Source organism: Medicago truncatula, chromosome 1 (assembly GCF_003473485.1).
Source record: "Medicago truncatula cultivar Jemalong A17 chromosome 1, MtrunA17r5.0-ANR, whole genome shotgun sequence".
Taxonomy (NCBI): Eukaryota; Viridiplantae; Streptophyta; class Magnoliopsida; order Fabales; family Fabaceae; genus Medicago; species Medicago truncatula.
In genome coordinates, this window is record NC_053042.1 from 31,466,891 (window position 1) to 31,482,388 (window position 15,498).

A 15,498-nucleotide genomic window follows, 5' to 3' on the forward strand; every position below is an offset into this window, starting at 1 on the left:
ATAGTCTTGAGTGTTACACTTTGTGAGGTGTTACACTTAAAACAAGGTAGGATAAAATTGATTAAGTGTATTCTTGTTAATCTGATGAATTGATGATACTATGGGGATTGAACTTTTGATGCCACTGTACAAAGAGTGGGTTGTTACCCACAATACTTTTGATGCTATAGTGTTAACTTCACCAGAAAAGTCATTCTCATAACTTTATCATAGAATATATTTTCCTTAATTTAATTCACGTAATTATATTAAATAAATATATCTTTGATCGTCACTTCGTTTTTACCCGTACTAGACGTCCTCGTGAGCTTAGATCAGTTGGTAGGGACAATGCATAATATATGCAAGGTTCGGGGTTCAAACCCCGACCACCACCAAAAAGACAAAACAAAACATTTTAAAGTCGAATTAATTTACAAATGAGAAGAATGTGTTACAACCTGTCTCCAAAAGTCTTTTTAGTTTTATTTTTTCGACAACCAAAATTTTACAAAGAAAATGAGGTATTGACATAAAAATCAAAACAATAAAGAGAGAAAGTAAAAACATAATATGAGTATGATAGAGAAAGTTATCACAAAAGTTTTTAAAAAATGATTGTTTACATATCATTTCTCGTTTAGATATTGTCAAGGTTCTTGCACAATATTTATTGTTTGTTTACCATATATGTTAATTTGGTACATGACTTATGGTGCATTTGTATTGTACCTTGGTATCCTTTTCTATGTTGATTTATGGATTTTTTTTAGGCTTGTGGTGGTCTGTCCCGCGATCATCGTGGCTCCCTTTTAGGCGCCTTTGCCTGTAACATTGGTGTATCTACGGTGTTTTACGCTGAGGTCTATGGTTTTCTTCTTGCTTTGGAGTATGGAACTCAGCACGGTTGGAGGCATATTTGGTTAGAGAGCGACTCTACAAGTGCTCTGTTGGTTTTAAAAACCGTTCTCTGGTACCGGTTTTACTTCGTAACTGTTGGCACAACGCTTGCAACAAAGGTATACAGGTTATTACTTCTCACATCTTTAGGGAAGGAAATTGTTGTGCAGATTTGCTGGCTAATATGGGTCACTCGACACAAGGCTCGGTTTGGTTCTCGGTGTTGCCTCAAACTCTTCAGACTGATTTCTTCTTAGACCGGAGTGGGTTCCCTCGCTCTAGGTTCCCGTAGACAGTTGCTCTTTTTTTTCTGTTTTCTATTTATTTTTCTGTTTGGTTCCTTTTTGTTTCTTGTTTTTTTTAGGGTTTTGGCCTAGTCCCCCCTATGTAATCTTTTTCCCCTTTTTTTAATAAAATTTCTTCTGAGTTTGGCGGCATAGGATGTGGGTTCTGCAGGGTACCAATCTAGTTGGGATATCGTTGTTTCCCCTTGATGCCTGTCCATTCTTCTGGTTCAGCTAAAAAAAACAATAAACATAAACATAATTATAATAAACAAACACAACTATTGTCAAAAAGTAAAAAAAATAAATATAAACAAACACAACTACACAGACATTATTTATTGCATTATAGTCAGACACGTAATATAATTTAGACTTTGAGAAAAATAAATTGGGACAACTTTAAGATTTAAATTGATTGATTCCTTATAAAAATAATGTAATTGATATTAATTAAAATATTTACCTGCATAAAATGTTTTTAGCTATATTTACCTGCATAAAATATTTACCTTCTCTCTTCTCTCCTTCTCAAACCCTACCCGTGACCCCATTTCTTCTTCTTCTTCTTGTCAGAGGGATGATTTAGGGTCAATTTTGACCCAAAAATCATCCCTCCGATTTGTTTTTCCTTCTACCTTAATTGAATAAGTGATTTCACATATTTTCTGTTTTCTTTCGTTTGTTTTTGTGATTTCGTCGTCTCTGAACGACTGTTTGTTTTGATTTCCCGTCTTTGTGCGGTGTGTTTTTGATTTCCCGTCTTAGTGTGATGTTTATTTGATTCAGGTTGAAAGATTAGCTTTGAACAAGAGCAGATCTGATCAATAACAATGACTTTAGCGTCGTCAACGTTGCAGATCCGGAGACATGAGGATTCCGGAGACTTGAATATAGTCATATTAGTTATATTTGTAGGCATAGGTACCTTGCCGTTTTATGCTATTAACATGGATGATGTGAGTTTGTTCACAGATTCATTCTTTTTGTTTTTAGCGAATTTGAATTTGTATTGTATCGATGTACTCTATCAATTTGAATGAATATCGTTTATTTTTGTAAAAAAAAAAAAAAAAAAACAATAAATCTGATAAGTCATGTGTCACATGAATGCAACACAATTTAAAAACATATAAGTGCAAACTGACAGTGAATTATTATTTTTCTCAATACAAAATAAACGACAAAAATTAAATTTGATGATAGAATTTTTTCGGAGGGCCAATGTCTGAATAAAATATTTGTAGAGATTAAAAATGGTTCTAATTTTAAAGAGACAAAAATATATTTAACCTTATATAAGATGCTATTTATATTTTGTAAATGCATAAAATATTTCTAAATTTTATTTCTTGTATTATTAATTTATTAAATTGGAAAAAAATATGTGATTGTTATAAAATATATTTTTTATTTTTGAAATTTGTAATTTCGATTGATTTAACTGAAATACTTATTAAAATTTTATCATATAAAGTTTTTGCTTAAGGATAATTATGTCATTTTTAAATTTTGTAATTTCCATTGATTTTACTGAAATACTTATTTAAATTTTATCATATAAGCTTTTTGCTTAAGGATAACTATGTCATTTTTAAACTTTTTACTTAAGAATAATTTATTTGGTTTTTCCATTTTTTTCAAACAAACATTACAAGTGATAGTGATACTGGAGGCACAAAGAAGCAGCAGCCATATATGCTTTTGGATCAGTTTTGAATGGCATGTCACATGAGTGTATCGTGTGCCAATCATGGATGAAGCTTTGGCCTACATTATTACTAAAGACCAAACATGTGTGATAGACACAATTGTTTGGATTATCGGTCAAATGTTCAAAGTGTACTCAAGAATTTCAAATGCCTCCATTTTTCGTGATCGTAATTATGAAAAGTTTTAGTGTTATGTTGTATGGTGTGATTGTTGATGTGGTAGATGTATATTTTTTGTTGAAGGTTAGTTTTGAGGTATAGTGTGCTTTGAATTTGCGAACCGATCGTGATTAGGATTCTTTACCCCCCCAACAATATCTTTAGGCACCCCAAGGTATCCCCACGGCTTAAGCCCTGCTATGGGACAAATCGTCAATAGGCAGCGAGACATCTGATATTTTTAACTAGGATTATATTCGGTTGATTTATTTTCTCAAATTATTACGGTGTTATTGTGTCAGATTCAATATCATGTCGGATGTCTGATAGATATTTTAGCAAGTGTACTAAATACTATCGAAGTAGTAAAAATATCGTTCACACGAGGACTGTGTTAATCTCAATTTAGCAATAAGGTTAATATTTAGGATGTGTAAATTTCTTTTAGTGCCCGAGGCAGTAGTTTTGATTGCATAAAAAGTAAATAACAGAAAATAAGATAGTTTTGGAAAAGACAAGGAGAGAGATGAGATCAGGTCTTTCGAATCATCGATGTTCCCCTAATTGGTATACTGCACCTATTCGTATTAATGATTTTCTAGTTCCAGGATATAAAAAGCATTAAGAACAATTGAATTAAATAAAAAACTAGATTGTCATTAATAATAAATAGTTTCACAACAACATGGATCAATTAGGGTTACAAGGAATCATCTCAGACCTAATCTCTAAGAGATTTAGCTACTCATAATTGAGTTTACAAATAGCATAATCAATGAAAAAATTAAAACATACATAAACTGGATTAGAGATGATGAAATCGCCCCTTCTGCAGTCTTCTGGGTGTTAAAATCGCACTTTAGCTCTCCAAATTCGTAACCCTTGTTTTCAGAATAGTCTTCAGCTTAAATAGGCAACATTTTCTGCGTCCAAAAATCGCGCCACGCCACTCAAAATCGCGCCACGATTTCAGTGGCAAAACCAAACCTTCATTCTGGTCACAAAATCGCGCCACACCACTCAAAATCGCGCCACGGTTGCCAATTTCCAGCACTTCCAGAATTTCTGCTTTTTACACCCCCAGGTTGTCTAAAATTGCTACAGACTCAATAAAAACAACTGTTTCTTCAAAATCTTGTATTTTTCATGCTTTCCTTGTTGTTTAAGCTTGCTTGTGAACTCAAAATTATCATAAAAAGACTATAAAAATAGCAAATGACTGACTGTCATCGGTGACCATTTCTGTAGCGGTGCTTCATAGAGTGTTAACGTGTTGAGATGTCAGTTTCAGTGCAACAGTTTTACAACCGCAATATTGACCACATTTGCCGCATTTTACCGCAATATTGCCAAATTTGCCGCAGTATATAAGCTCGAATTAGAACTTCTCTGTTTTTTTAAAGGTTGCCTGGTTAATACTTGATCCAAAGAACAATGAGGAATTTACTTTATCCGATATATTTTTCCCTGCTCACTATCAACCCACATCACACTTAATGAGCTAAAATGAATACAGTCAAATATAGCTAAAGAACAATGAGGAATACAAATGAAAATTTGTATAGCATCTGTGACCTTGAGATATACAATTTGCATCATGTTGTAGATCCAGAGATCTTGCACCAATCTCATAGAACCTATCTCATACTGTCATGCCATGATCATTCAGCCATTCTCATACTGCCAACATATCTCTATGTAAAATGTAAAGAAAAAAGTGGACAATTGATGAATTTGTGCTGGTCCTAGCTTATGAAAATTCAAGAATCACTGATTCTACTACTATGAGCGAGGTTATACTTATCTTAATTTTGGCATGTAATAATACATATAATGGTTAGTGTAGTGTAGGGAATACATTTTAAACCAATAGAGACAAGTATGAATGACCTAGGGCTCAGAAACGTAAACTATGGACAAGTTTTATAGGGTTGATTATCAGGAAAAATTATAAGTATTAGTTCCGATTTTTGAAGTTGTAATGATCATTTCATAAAGTAAGTTATGCTCATACAATTCCAACATTGGCTCTGTTTGTGGGATAAATTTACTTCAATGTTGGCTCTGTTTTTTCTATATTGCACTTGTTTTGTACTCTATCCCCTGCCTTTTTTTGAAGGAGTTGCTGTAACATGTTCTATTTCAATTTCAATTATTGCTTACGCTGATTTGGATATTCTGCATGAATTTCCAAGGAAGTTCCCTAGTCTTGTTTCCAACGAATAATATCTTGAGACTAAGGTCAATGAGACTTATGCTATGGTCAAATTATGGCTTAAGAAAGTGCTCTGCATGGGAGTAGCTAATGACAATGTCTTCTCGAGGTTACTATGTATTAAAGCATTGATAATAGTTTTTATTTGTGTTTTACCTCTGTCTCTCTCACTTTACTAAAACATGTTTATTGACATTAATTTGAAATTGCCGTTAAAAGTGATCTATAGTTTCAATTTTATGAATTTGTTTAGGATTGGTTATGGATAGGCTTTAAAATTTGTTAAATTTAGTTTTATATTTTTGCTACGGAAAATTCATTTTGAATGCTTTTTTGCTACAGACTAACTTATTATTTGTTAGGATTTTAATTTTACTAGCTACGAATTTACTAAGAATTATTTCCCTAGCAAATTTGTCTCTCGATCCATGCTACGGCTGGTTCAATAGTTATTCCGTAGGATAATTTAGTTTACTAGCGATTAGCTACGGAGTAGCTACGAAAATGGCCGTAGTAGATTGCATATTTTCTTGTGGTGCTGGAAAAGAAATGGAAGAGAAGAAATACGGTGAGATACAGGTTGCATCGAGAAAAAGATCAACATCATTTACTGAAGTTTCCAATGGGTCAAGCATTAAAAGAATTTCATTTTTCGCACGGAAATTTTTGTTTGGAATATTAGTTATCTTCAATTACTTAAAATTCTCTGATCTTGTACTGCATCAATTTGATGTTAACCAGTGTTTGGATTTCAAAAACACTAATGATAGAAGATTTTGTTCACCTTAGATTTATTTATGAACCATCCACCCTTTGGAGAGAGCTAATAGTTGCAATTTTTTTGTAAGTACTATCTACATTTGTCTGTTTAGTAAGGGATAGGTTATATCAATTATGCTTATTTTTTTATGGTTATTATTTTTTTATTTTTTTTATTTTTGTAAGTTCTCATTTAGGATTTCCAATTTTCTCATCCAAGTGTCTGAATTCAAATATCTACCATTAGAATAATAGAAGTGCAGAATAAAACATTAAAAACAAGGAACAAACCAAATATATTTCTAGATTTTTAGAGTATTACGACCACAAACTATTACGTTGTATATAAATTACGACAACAATCAGAAAGTTCAACACATAAACTGATAAACATCATCATCATCATCATTATGACTTGCTGTGCAGCAGGAGTAAGCTCAGAATTTAGTTCTTTGTTGTGCTGCTTTGTTTGAATGGGTAGTATTTGTGTAGGTGTATGTCTCTATTGTTATGTGGCTGCCTTGGCCTTGCATTCATCTCTGCATGCTGCAAAGTTAGCCACAGTAAATTTTTGCTTCAATCTAATGAAAGTTGGATTTTTACATTGAATAACCGCACATTAATGAGTTACTTACATCATGCACTGCCTGCCTCAAAAGATCCACTTGTGCTTTTGAAACTGTCCTTATCTGAATAGGGTTGATGGAAATTCCAAATGAATGAATGACACACGTAATAATAATCAAGGGAAACAAAATCACATTGCAATTCAAAGAAGAAAAAATTAAGACTTTTTTAGGAGGTAATAGTAGTAAATGAGGCTGAACATGAATCAAGTCGAGTTGAACTTGATTCGGCTTGGCTCAATGAGAATTAGTTTGTCTCAGTACTCAATTCGAGTCAGCCCAAAATCAATCAAGTTGAGCTATATATAACTCAAGTTCAGTTCATTAAGTTAACGAACTCAATTTTCAGTTTATTTTGTTTATGAACCAAGTTTAAAAAATTAATTGTCGAGTCTCGAATTATGTTCGAGCATGTTCGGTTGATTGCAATTTGTACCTTCTTGTCAAGGTTCCACATGACACCTTCAGTGCAAGGAGGAGTTGTGAGTGAACCAACATATCTATAATATATCTTGCCTTTTGTTTGGATTTGTGAGGGATCTTTATCTCCTATTACTCTTTCTTCTTCTTCTTCATCAACCATGTGTTTTATGTCTTCTTCCAACTGAATTCACATATTCATTCTTTTTAAGACTTATTTTGTTGCTATTAGAGTAATGATGGAAATTAAATTAAATAATAACTTTATGAAGTGATCACCTGAGAGAGAAAAGAATTGGGACGACCAATTTTAAAGAAAGCACCAACCACAGCAATCTTGTTTCCCTTAGGATTTGGACTTATATGCACCATGTGCATCTCTAAGTCATATCTAATCAATTTAAGATGAAAATTCTCGTAAGCTATTAAATTTCTACATAAAAATCACAACCAAATGAACATAGACTTCTTTTTGTAAAAGAAGTATGTATTCAGTGAATTTGTTAGTTGGTTGGTTTCCTCCATGGGAGGTAATCATTTTTAAAGTAAGGTACGGTCGGATATTAAATATGTATAGCTCTTTAAATTAAGATTTGAATCTTGAATCGTCATTTTGTGGGAAATTAGTTTATTCCTCTAGACCTAACGGCCAACGGTGTATTGAGTGAATTGACACCAATGAATTTCAGACATTTTTATATTTCTTTTCTAGAAAAAGATTAATTTAATGGTGTGTTTTCATTTTACATGTGACTCAAATATGACTTACCGATTTAATATATGAACCTATTTTTTTACACTGATTTTGATGTATATCAAAGAATAAGTACAAATTGCCTAATATAATTTATTAAAAGGAACCATTCTTTAAATTTTCTAGCAAGGAAGTCAACTAAGGTTGGTACTTGGTACTGTTACTTACAAGTCAACTCAAAGAATCTATATTATTATATTATTTCACATTTTTTCATTGTTCAAATATCTTAACTACATTTTATAAATATTCATATCGCTCATCTAAAACTCTAAAGTGAGTTTCACTAATCTCACATAACATTTATAATTTATATTTTTAACATTTTAATTCAAAAATACCACCCAAAAGCATTGTTTTATTGTTAAAGATAAAATAAAAAATAAAAAAAATACTATATAAGACAAAGGAAATGGCTCTTCTTCTCCCATCTGTTTTTGCCCATTTCCGTTAAAATACCCAAGCGTAAGTTAAGTCACACACGTGTATTCTCAGCGTGGGTTAACTCATAAGGTGTATTTCTCAACGAAGATGAGCAAAAACAGATGGAAGAAGAACAATTCTCTAAGACAAAGCCACCTTAATACCACCACACAAAGAAACTCAATTAGTGGTGTCCATTCAGAGAAATTTTGCTCACATAGGCAAATTCCACACCCTTATGCTTTTATATCTCAAAATGTTGAGTTCAAATTACTCCACACTTAGGATGCGAAAATTTCATTGGTGGATAAAATATAATTATGTTGGTTAGTGTGAACTATTAAATCTTGGAGTCTAATCCACATTAATGTTGTTTTAGTGATAAAAAAAAAAAAAAAAAAAATCTATCAATACATACTTCCTGCCATTGATGGAATGTTCAGAAGGAGAGTGCCAATGACATTGATGCAAAAAGAATTTGGTTCCATTGATGCTTATTGAGCCAGCATCACCCCTCCAAAATACCTACGACAATCACATATATATTAATCTAATGCCAAACATAAACATAATTTTAATTAATAAACAAACACAACTACACAGACAGTATTTATTGCATTATAGTCAGACCCACAACGTATACCAAAAGTCAAACGTTTGTTGGATGATGATACAACTAGTAGGAAAATGAATGCTTCCTCAGCAAATTGAAAAACATACAAATCTATTTCTGATTAATTAAAAAATATTTTCTTTACCAACAAAGGTTGAGTTTAAGAGAAGATTAAACTTCCATAATACGGCAAATCAAGATACAAATATCACTCGGTTATGTTGTTTAGTGTCTGACAAAATTTCAAATAAGATTAATTTTTATTTGAAAGAACGTATCCGAAATCAAAATGTAATTTTTTTGAAATAATTTTTTTTTATCTTTTTGATACTTATGTTGGTATGATTTTTTTCAATATCTATAATTTGCAATCATGCAGCAAACCAAAGATTGGGATGGAGTAAACTTCCAAAGTCAATTTATGTACTACAAATTATTTATGTGCAGAAGCAATCTACAAAATTGTTATAAATAATATTATATAAAAAGTGATATAAATAAGAAAGCAATTATTAGCTTTTATTACGAAATTAAAGAATATGTCAATAGGGTAATAAATAAATATACTAGTACTACTATATGGTATACTAGTAGTAACGTAGGAATAGTTTTTTTTTTTAAGGACGTAGGAATAGTTATAAGCATGTCCAATAAATGCAGCCGGGTTTAAATTTATATTATATATGTTTTTGGTCTTGAATATAAACAAAATTCCCCGCAAATCGGCGGTGAGATTGATCCCCTCAGATTAATCAGTTGTTTGATCGGATACCAAGTTTTAAAAAAAAAAACAAAATCTTTAATGTATTTTTGTCTAATTGAATCAAATACATTTGACTTTTTATTTTATATTTAAGATTAAAGAGAAAATATCTTTTTTTAATGTATTTTTGTCTAATTGGATCAAATACATTTGACTTTTTATTTATATTTAAGATTAAATGAGAAAATATCTTTGTTATCTCAAAGCTTTAAGAAAATATGGACTAGTAATACAGGTCGAAAGGTAGTTCCAACAAAAAATCATATAAATGTATAATGGGTGTTAACGAGTACCTCCGAGGTACTCTTTAAGGATACCAAATTTAAAAAATATTCTTTAAAAAAGTCAAATATTACATATTCCAATGTATTGATTATACAGTTTTTTCATAAAAAAAATAAAAATAAAAAAAAATACTATTAATTATTCTTAAAAAGTGTCTCGAGGATACTTGTTAACAATTTCCATATATAATTCTATCCGATTTTAGGGATCAATCATACAATCATTTGTTGGAGTAGGGTTCTGCCAAAAAAAACTCTTTTAACAACAACATCAACAAAAGGTCATAGAAATATGTATGCTCACCGCAATATCATGGCCTCTATTGATAATAGTGGCATTAGAAGATTTATATTTGGTCTTGATAACTTGACGATAGTTTGGAATAATTTTGACTCTCTCATTAGACAAATCTATGGGAGATTGCATGTCTCCATGTTTACAAGCTGCCCATTCTTCTTTTAGCTCCCCCCAATGATGTGGTCCCTTTTCACTTCCTTCAATATAATCAAACTCTCTCTCATCCTCTACAAAATGCACAATTTCATTTCTTTAATTTGCTAATACATAAAAAGGGCATCAATATATCAATCAAAGAATTAACAAAATTTAGTTAAAACAATATTTACCAACTTCTTGAGCTCTTATTGATGTTGTGTATAACAAGATAATCAAGATCATGAGTGAAGTTCGAAGGGTGTATGTGTTCTCTCTTTCAAGCTTCATGACTAATTATTTGTGTTTCCTTTATGGGACTTGGATAGTGATATTTAGATGTGAGGATTTGGCTTGAAGCTTTGTGCATATATATACGCAATGCCAAGGGCGTTGAATTGGGCTATGGTTTAATCGCATTGATATTAATTGATTGAAATGTTTTGGTCGTAATTATTATTTTATTATTAATTAAAGTACTCATCAGGTGAAAGACAAATGGAAGTACAAATGATACTATAATGAACGATCCATATCAATTCCTTCGGTAAGAAAATTTAAACAAGTACGGAACCAATTGATAAAGCTTTTATTTTTTTAGAGGTACCAATTGCTAAGGTTGGTCCTTCAAAAAAAAACTAATTGCTAAGGTTGGTGACCAATATTGGAAAATAAATAAATAAATGGGTCCAGACCATTTGTTGTCGGAGAAAAAAAATTGTATAATACACCATTCGATCATTATTATAAGTAAAAATGTACATTTTATATTCATTCATAAATTATGTATGTGGTCTATTAAATATATATATCATTTATTAAATGAAACTAAAAATTAGACTTTTGCTTATAATAATGGCCGTAGCGTGTACATAATAGTAATTAAAAAAAAATGTGTCATTGAAATGATCCATAAAAGTCTTAGGCATCTCGTCTTGTCGCTACCTAAGATCTGTTAGATCATCTCCAATGGGATGGTCTAAGACATTTAAGACCCGATATCTATTAGGTACCCCCATTTGGGAGAAACTTTTTCAAGGTTTTATAAGACTCGGGGTCTTATTTAAGACCCCCAATCTTAAGTGGGACCCACACTCTTTTAATATTAAAAAGTTGAAATGTAATGACTTAAAGTTAGTGATAATTGTTTAATGGGTCTCATTTAAGAACTGTGTGTCAGATCTGGGTTGGAGGGATTGAGTGCTTATTAGATGCTATTATTAAAAAATTATAAATGAGTGATGTGTACACATGAGACCCATTTAAGTACCAAAAAATTGGCGTCTCCATTGTGGATGCTCTTAGACAAGTCAAATTCTTTTGGGTGATTTGACTTGTAGTAAAGCGACACAAAAATATCTAGGCCAATTGCTTCCACTTTCTCATCGATATCCTAAGAAGGTGAGAGAACCATAGTAAAGTAGTTTACTTTAATGTGCATGAAAAGACTATGCATTTTTGGGGCATATATGACGCCCGTTTAATCTTCATTTTGACATTAAAGGAGATCAATTGCTCTTGTGGGCATGTCTTGTCGTCGTATTCCTCCTTGGTGGAAAGGTGAAAGCGCCACTATATGGAATCTTCGTCGATTTCCCTATAAAAAGGAATTGTGTAGCATCCTTCTATTGTCTCTTTCTTCTCGGGGGTTCTTGAGAAGATTTTTTTCTCTATGCTCTTGAACTTGAGGAACTCTTGTAACAATGGTAATTGGTGTTTCTAGGAGGTGACTTGGATTGCTTCCTCTTGTTGTATTCGTCTATCCTGGCTTTGGTCATTTTCATTTGTTTATGCATCCCGTTAATATATGAATTTGCAGGACTATGCGTCCTACGTCTTCTTGATGGTGTGTGATTGCAATAGTCACATGCTTTTATGCATCCTATGTGACTAGAGTGCGGACATGCCTGTGTGGTAAGGCGTCATGTTGACGTGACTGTGATCGTTATTCTCTCGATGGGGGAATCATGGGGATTCCTGTTCATTCTAGTGGTTTTGTTACTAACCCTGCTTTGGTGATTTTGTCATTCTGGGAATTCTCTGATGGGATTTGGCTCCTCGTTTGAGCCGAGTTATGACCTACTCCCTCTGGTTTCAATTAACAGCAAAAATTTACTTTTTAGAGACCAAATACATTAGTTATTGAATGAATCTAAAAAGTGAACTTATGCTTATATTTGAGATCAGAGGGAGTAGGTAATAATTTTCATTGAGGCCCCACGGTGAACGTCAATGTTCATGTATAAATAAAGGGATATAAATATCAAGATATAAGCATCCGATTAGTGATAGCAATATTAGGTCCTGTCAAAACCTAAGTACCTAATCTTGGGTTGCACCTCTCACAGAAATAAAACTATAATCTAATAAAACTTAATAGCGAACAAAAACATAAATAAATGAAATAAACGACAAATTATATTAAATAAATATCCAACAAAAATATACAAAGGTTCATCTTAGAACTCAAACCTAAAAAGATTTAGTTACACATGGTAACTAAAAACAAGATACTAAAGATAAAAAACATACCCTAGAAAATCAAGGAGAAGATAGAAACTTTCTTGAAGCTCCAAAGTTGCCTTCCTCTTGAACTGCTTCAGTTCTGAACAAGAAATTCTGAATGAGAAAGGTTGATATTTATAGTAAGAGTTTCTACCTGGGTTTGGGCTAAAAGTATGAGCTTTACCCATTTCAGAAGCAGGAAAAGACAGTTGCGCCCTGACTTTTGCGTGCACGGGGTGCATAGTGCATTTTTTTATGTATGCACGGGGCGCATAAGAAATGCCCTAGGCACATGGAATTGATTTTCATGCCCTAGGCGCATTTTATCTCTCTTTCAGGCCTAATCTCCGATTTTCTGTCGTTTTAGGTCTTCGTCTTCAAATAATTTGCCTCGGGGAACAGAATTCCTCCCACTTGTAAGCCTTCTGAGGTCTCTTGAATAATTATTCATTGTCTCTTGAATCTTCACAATTCTTCGGTTGTTCTTGATTTGCCGATTTGCATGATTTCTTCGTGAATTATTTCAAAAAAACCCCTCAAATTGCTACGTTTTGGGAAAACTAGAATTGCAGACTCAAATATAGAAAACATTACAAAAGTCTCAAAATCATAGACAATCATTCTAATACTCCTCTCCATTTTGTTGTTATTTCCTACTAAACAAATACTGAAAAATATACTAAGAATAATATAAGATGACCTGTCAAAATATGAGTCATTCATTGCAAGACCATCATTCGCTTAAGGGTTGGAGCGTAGGATATCTGAGTACGAATGGACTCCCAATTTGATGGTATCACAAGTCTGAGAAGAGGACCATGTCAAAGAACCCTTTTTGCAAAGATACATGGTCGTGTGGTAAAAGAGAAGGTCAACATCTTCACTTCAAACGAGGTTACCCATGTCACAAGGGAGAAAAACACAAGGGGTGATGTTCTATCTAAGATAACAAGGTCCATAAACGCATGAATCAACCACTTGTTTATCCAAGAAACCCTGGACAAATCGAGATCTGACATCTATAACATCCTAAAAAATTTATCTAAATTAACAATTAGATTGTCAAACCTTGTACTGGATACATAAGTATTAAGGAAAATGTACCAACATATTACTTACAAGTTTCTAGTACTTGTCTTAAATAAGTACAAGGTACGTAAAATTATGGTAAAATTACATATTTAGTCCCTTAATTTAATTTCAGGTAATAGTTTGGTCCTTTATCTTTTTTTCATTACAATTTAGTCCTTTTTGTCCACTTTCATATGAATTTTTAAGATTAAAATTCATGATTTTATTTTCTTATGCCCTTTCAGTCTTCAAATCTATGATCCTCGTCTATGTTTGCATAAGAATATAAAATTTGAAGCTTGAAAATATATTTGAAAATGGACAAAAAGGACCAAATTAAAATGAAAAAAAGATAAGGGACCAAGCTGTTACATGAAATTTAGTTAAGGGACTAAATGTGTAATTTAGAGATATGTCTCAATTGGATGAAACTAATAGGCAAATCAAAATAATGAATCTTAGAAAAAAAATAAATTTAGGGTTAATATGCCTTTACATCCTTGTAATATAGGGCATTTTTGGTTTTGTCCTCTGTAATTTTTTTTTTTTAGATTATGTTCTTGTAAAATGAAGATTCTTCACGATTGCCCCCTAAGCCCATTGACTCAGCAGAATCTTTGATGTGGCACTTAGGTGGCTTTCTCTTTTTAATTTGATATTTTTTTTTGCTTGCCACGCGTAAAAAATATTTTACACGTCATTTATATTTAAAAAATAAAAAAATAATATAAAAATTAAAAAATCGAAAAATCTGTTTGAAAAAATTCATATTATTTTTTTAAATTAAAAAATCGGAAAGAAAAAAAAAACAGATTTTTTTTTGGCTTAATTACCTTTTTGGTCTTTTAACTATTTAATTGGTATCGGATTGGTCCTCTAACTAAAAATTGATTTATTTCGGTCCTCTAAGTTTCTCACCGTTAATACATTTAGTCCTTTCTGTTGGTTTTATTCAAATAAACGTTAGGGTTTGTGTCATGTGGGTACCTGACCTCTTGTTTCACACATACATATGAACCATAACAGTTACCAATAGTATCAGTCACTATTTAATCATAATACTTTAACAAAGCATAGTACCAAAATGATACTAATAAATAAAGTTAGAGGACCCACATACCATAAACCCTAACGTTTATTTGAATAAAACTAACAGAAAGGATTAAATGTAGTAACGGTGAGAAACTTAGAGGACCGAAATAAATCAATTTTTAGTTAGAGGACCAATCTGATACCAATTAAATAGTTAGAGGACAAAAAAGGTAATTTAGCCATTTTTTTTCAAAAATTATAAAACATTTAGATTTTTTCCAAAATTTTTAAAAATAGAAAAAAATCATATCTTTTTTGAAATTAAGAAGATATTTAAAAAATGTGGAATATAATTTTCTAAAGAAAAAAAAATAGAAATTAAAAAAATTCAGATTTTTTTCGCAATAAAAAATCTGGAAATATTTTAATTAATAAAAATCTAGATATAAATCTTTTTAAATTCAAATTATATAATATAAAAAAAATCGATTTTTTTTAAATTTTTAAACTCTTAACTTCAGATTTTATTCAAATTATATAATCTAAAAATCTTCATATTTTACGAA

General features: G+C 31.6%; 1 protein-coding gene across 1 annotated transcript; it reads right to left on the bottom strand.

Annotated features, from left to right (window-relative positions):
- Positions 1–6,280: 6,280 nt before the first annotated feature.
- Positions 6,281–10,678, bottom strand: LOC25483943 (alpha carbonic anhydrase 7). Its single transcript, XM_013612665.3, has 7 exons — positions 10,519–10,678; positions 10,196–10,416; positions 8,650–8,756; positions 7,334–7,445; positions 7,071–7,238; positions 6,644–6,697; positions 6,281–6,554 (listed from the first exon to the last, which is right to left on the bottom strand). Exons 1-7 carry the CDS (start codon positions 10,613–10,615, stop codon positions 6,453–6,455), a joined length of 861 nt encoding a protein of 286 aa, XP_013468119.1. The 5' UTR covers positions 10,616–10,678; the 3' UTR covers positions 6,281–6,452.
- Between the last annotated feature and the right edge of the window lie 4,820 nt (positions 10,679–15,498).

Bases quoted from the DNA above. Each gene is read 5' to 3' on its own strand.
- LOC25483943 (XM_013612665.3), bottom strand. From the start codon at position 10,615: ATGAAGCTTGAAAGAGAGAACACATACACCCTTCGAACTTCACTCATG. The intron at 8,757-10,195 runs GTGAGCATACAT...TGATTGTCGTAG, and splicing joins ATAGAGGCCATGATATTGCG to GTATTTTGGAGGGGTGATGC. The intron at 7,446-8,649 runs GTATGTATTGAT...TAAATTGATTAG, and splicing joins CATTCCATCAATGGCAGGAA to ATATGACTTAGAGATGCACA.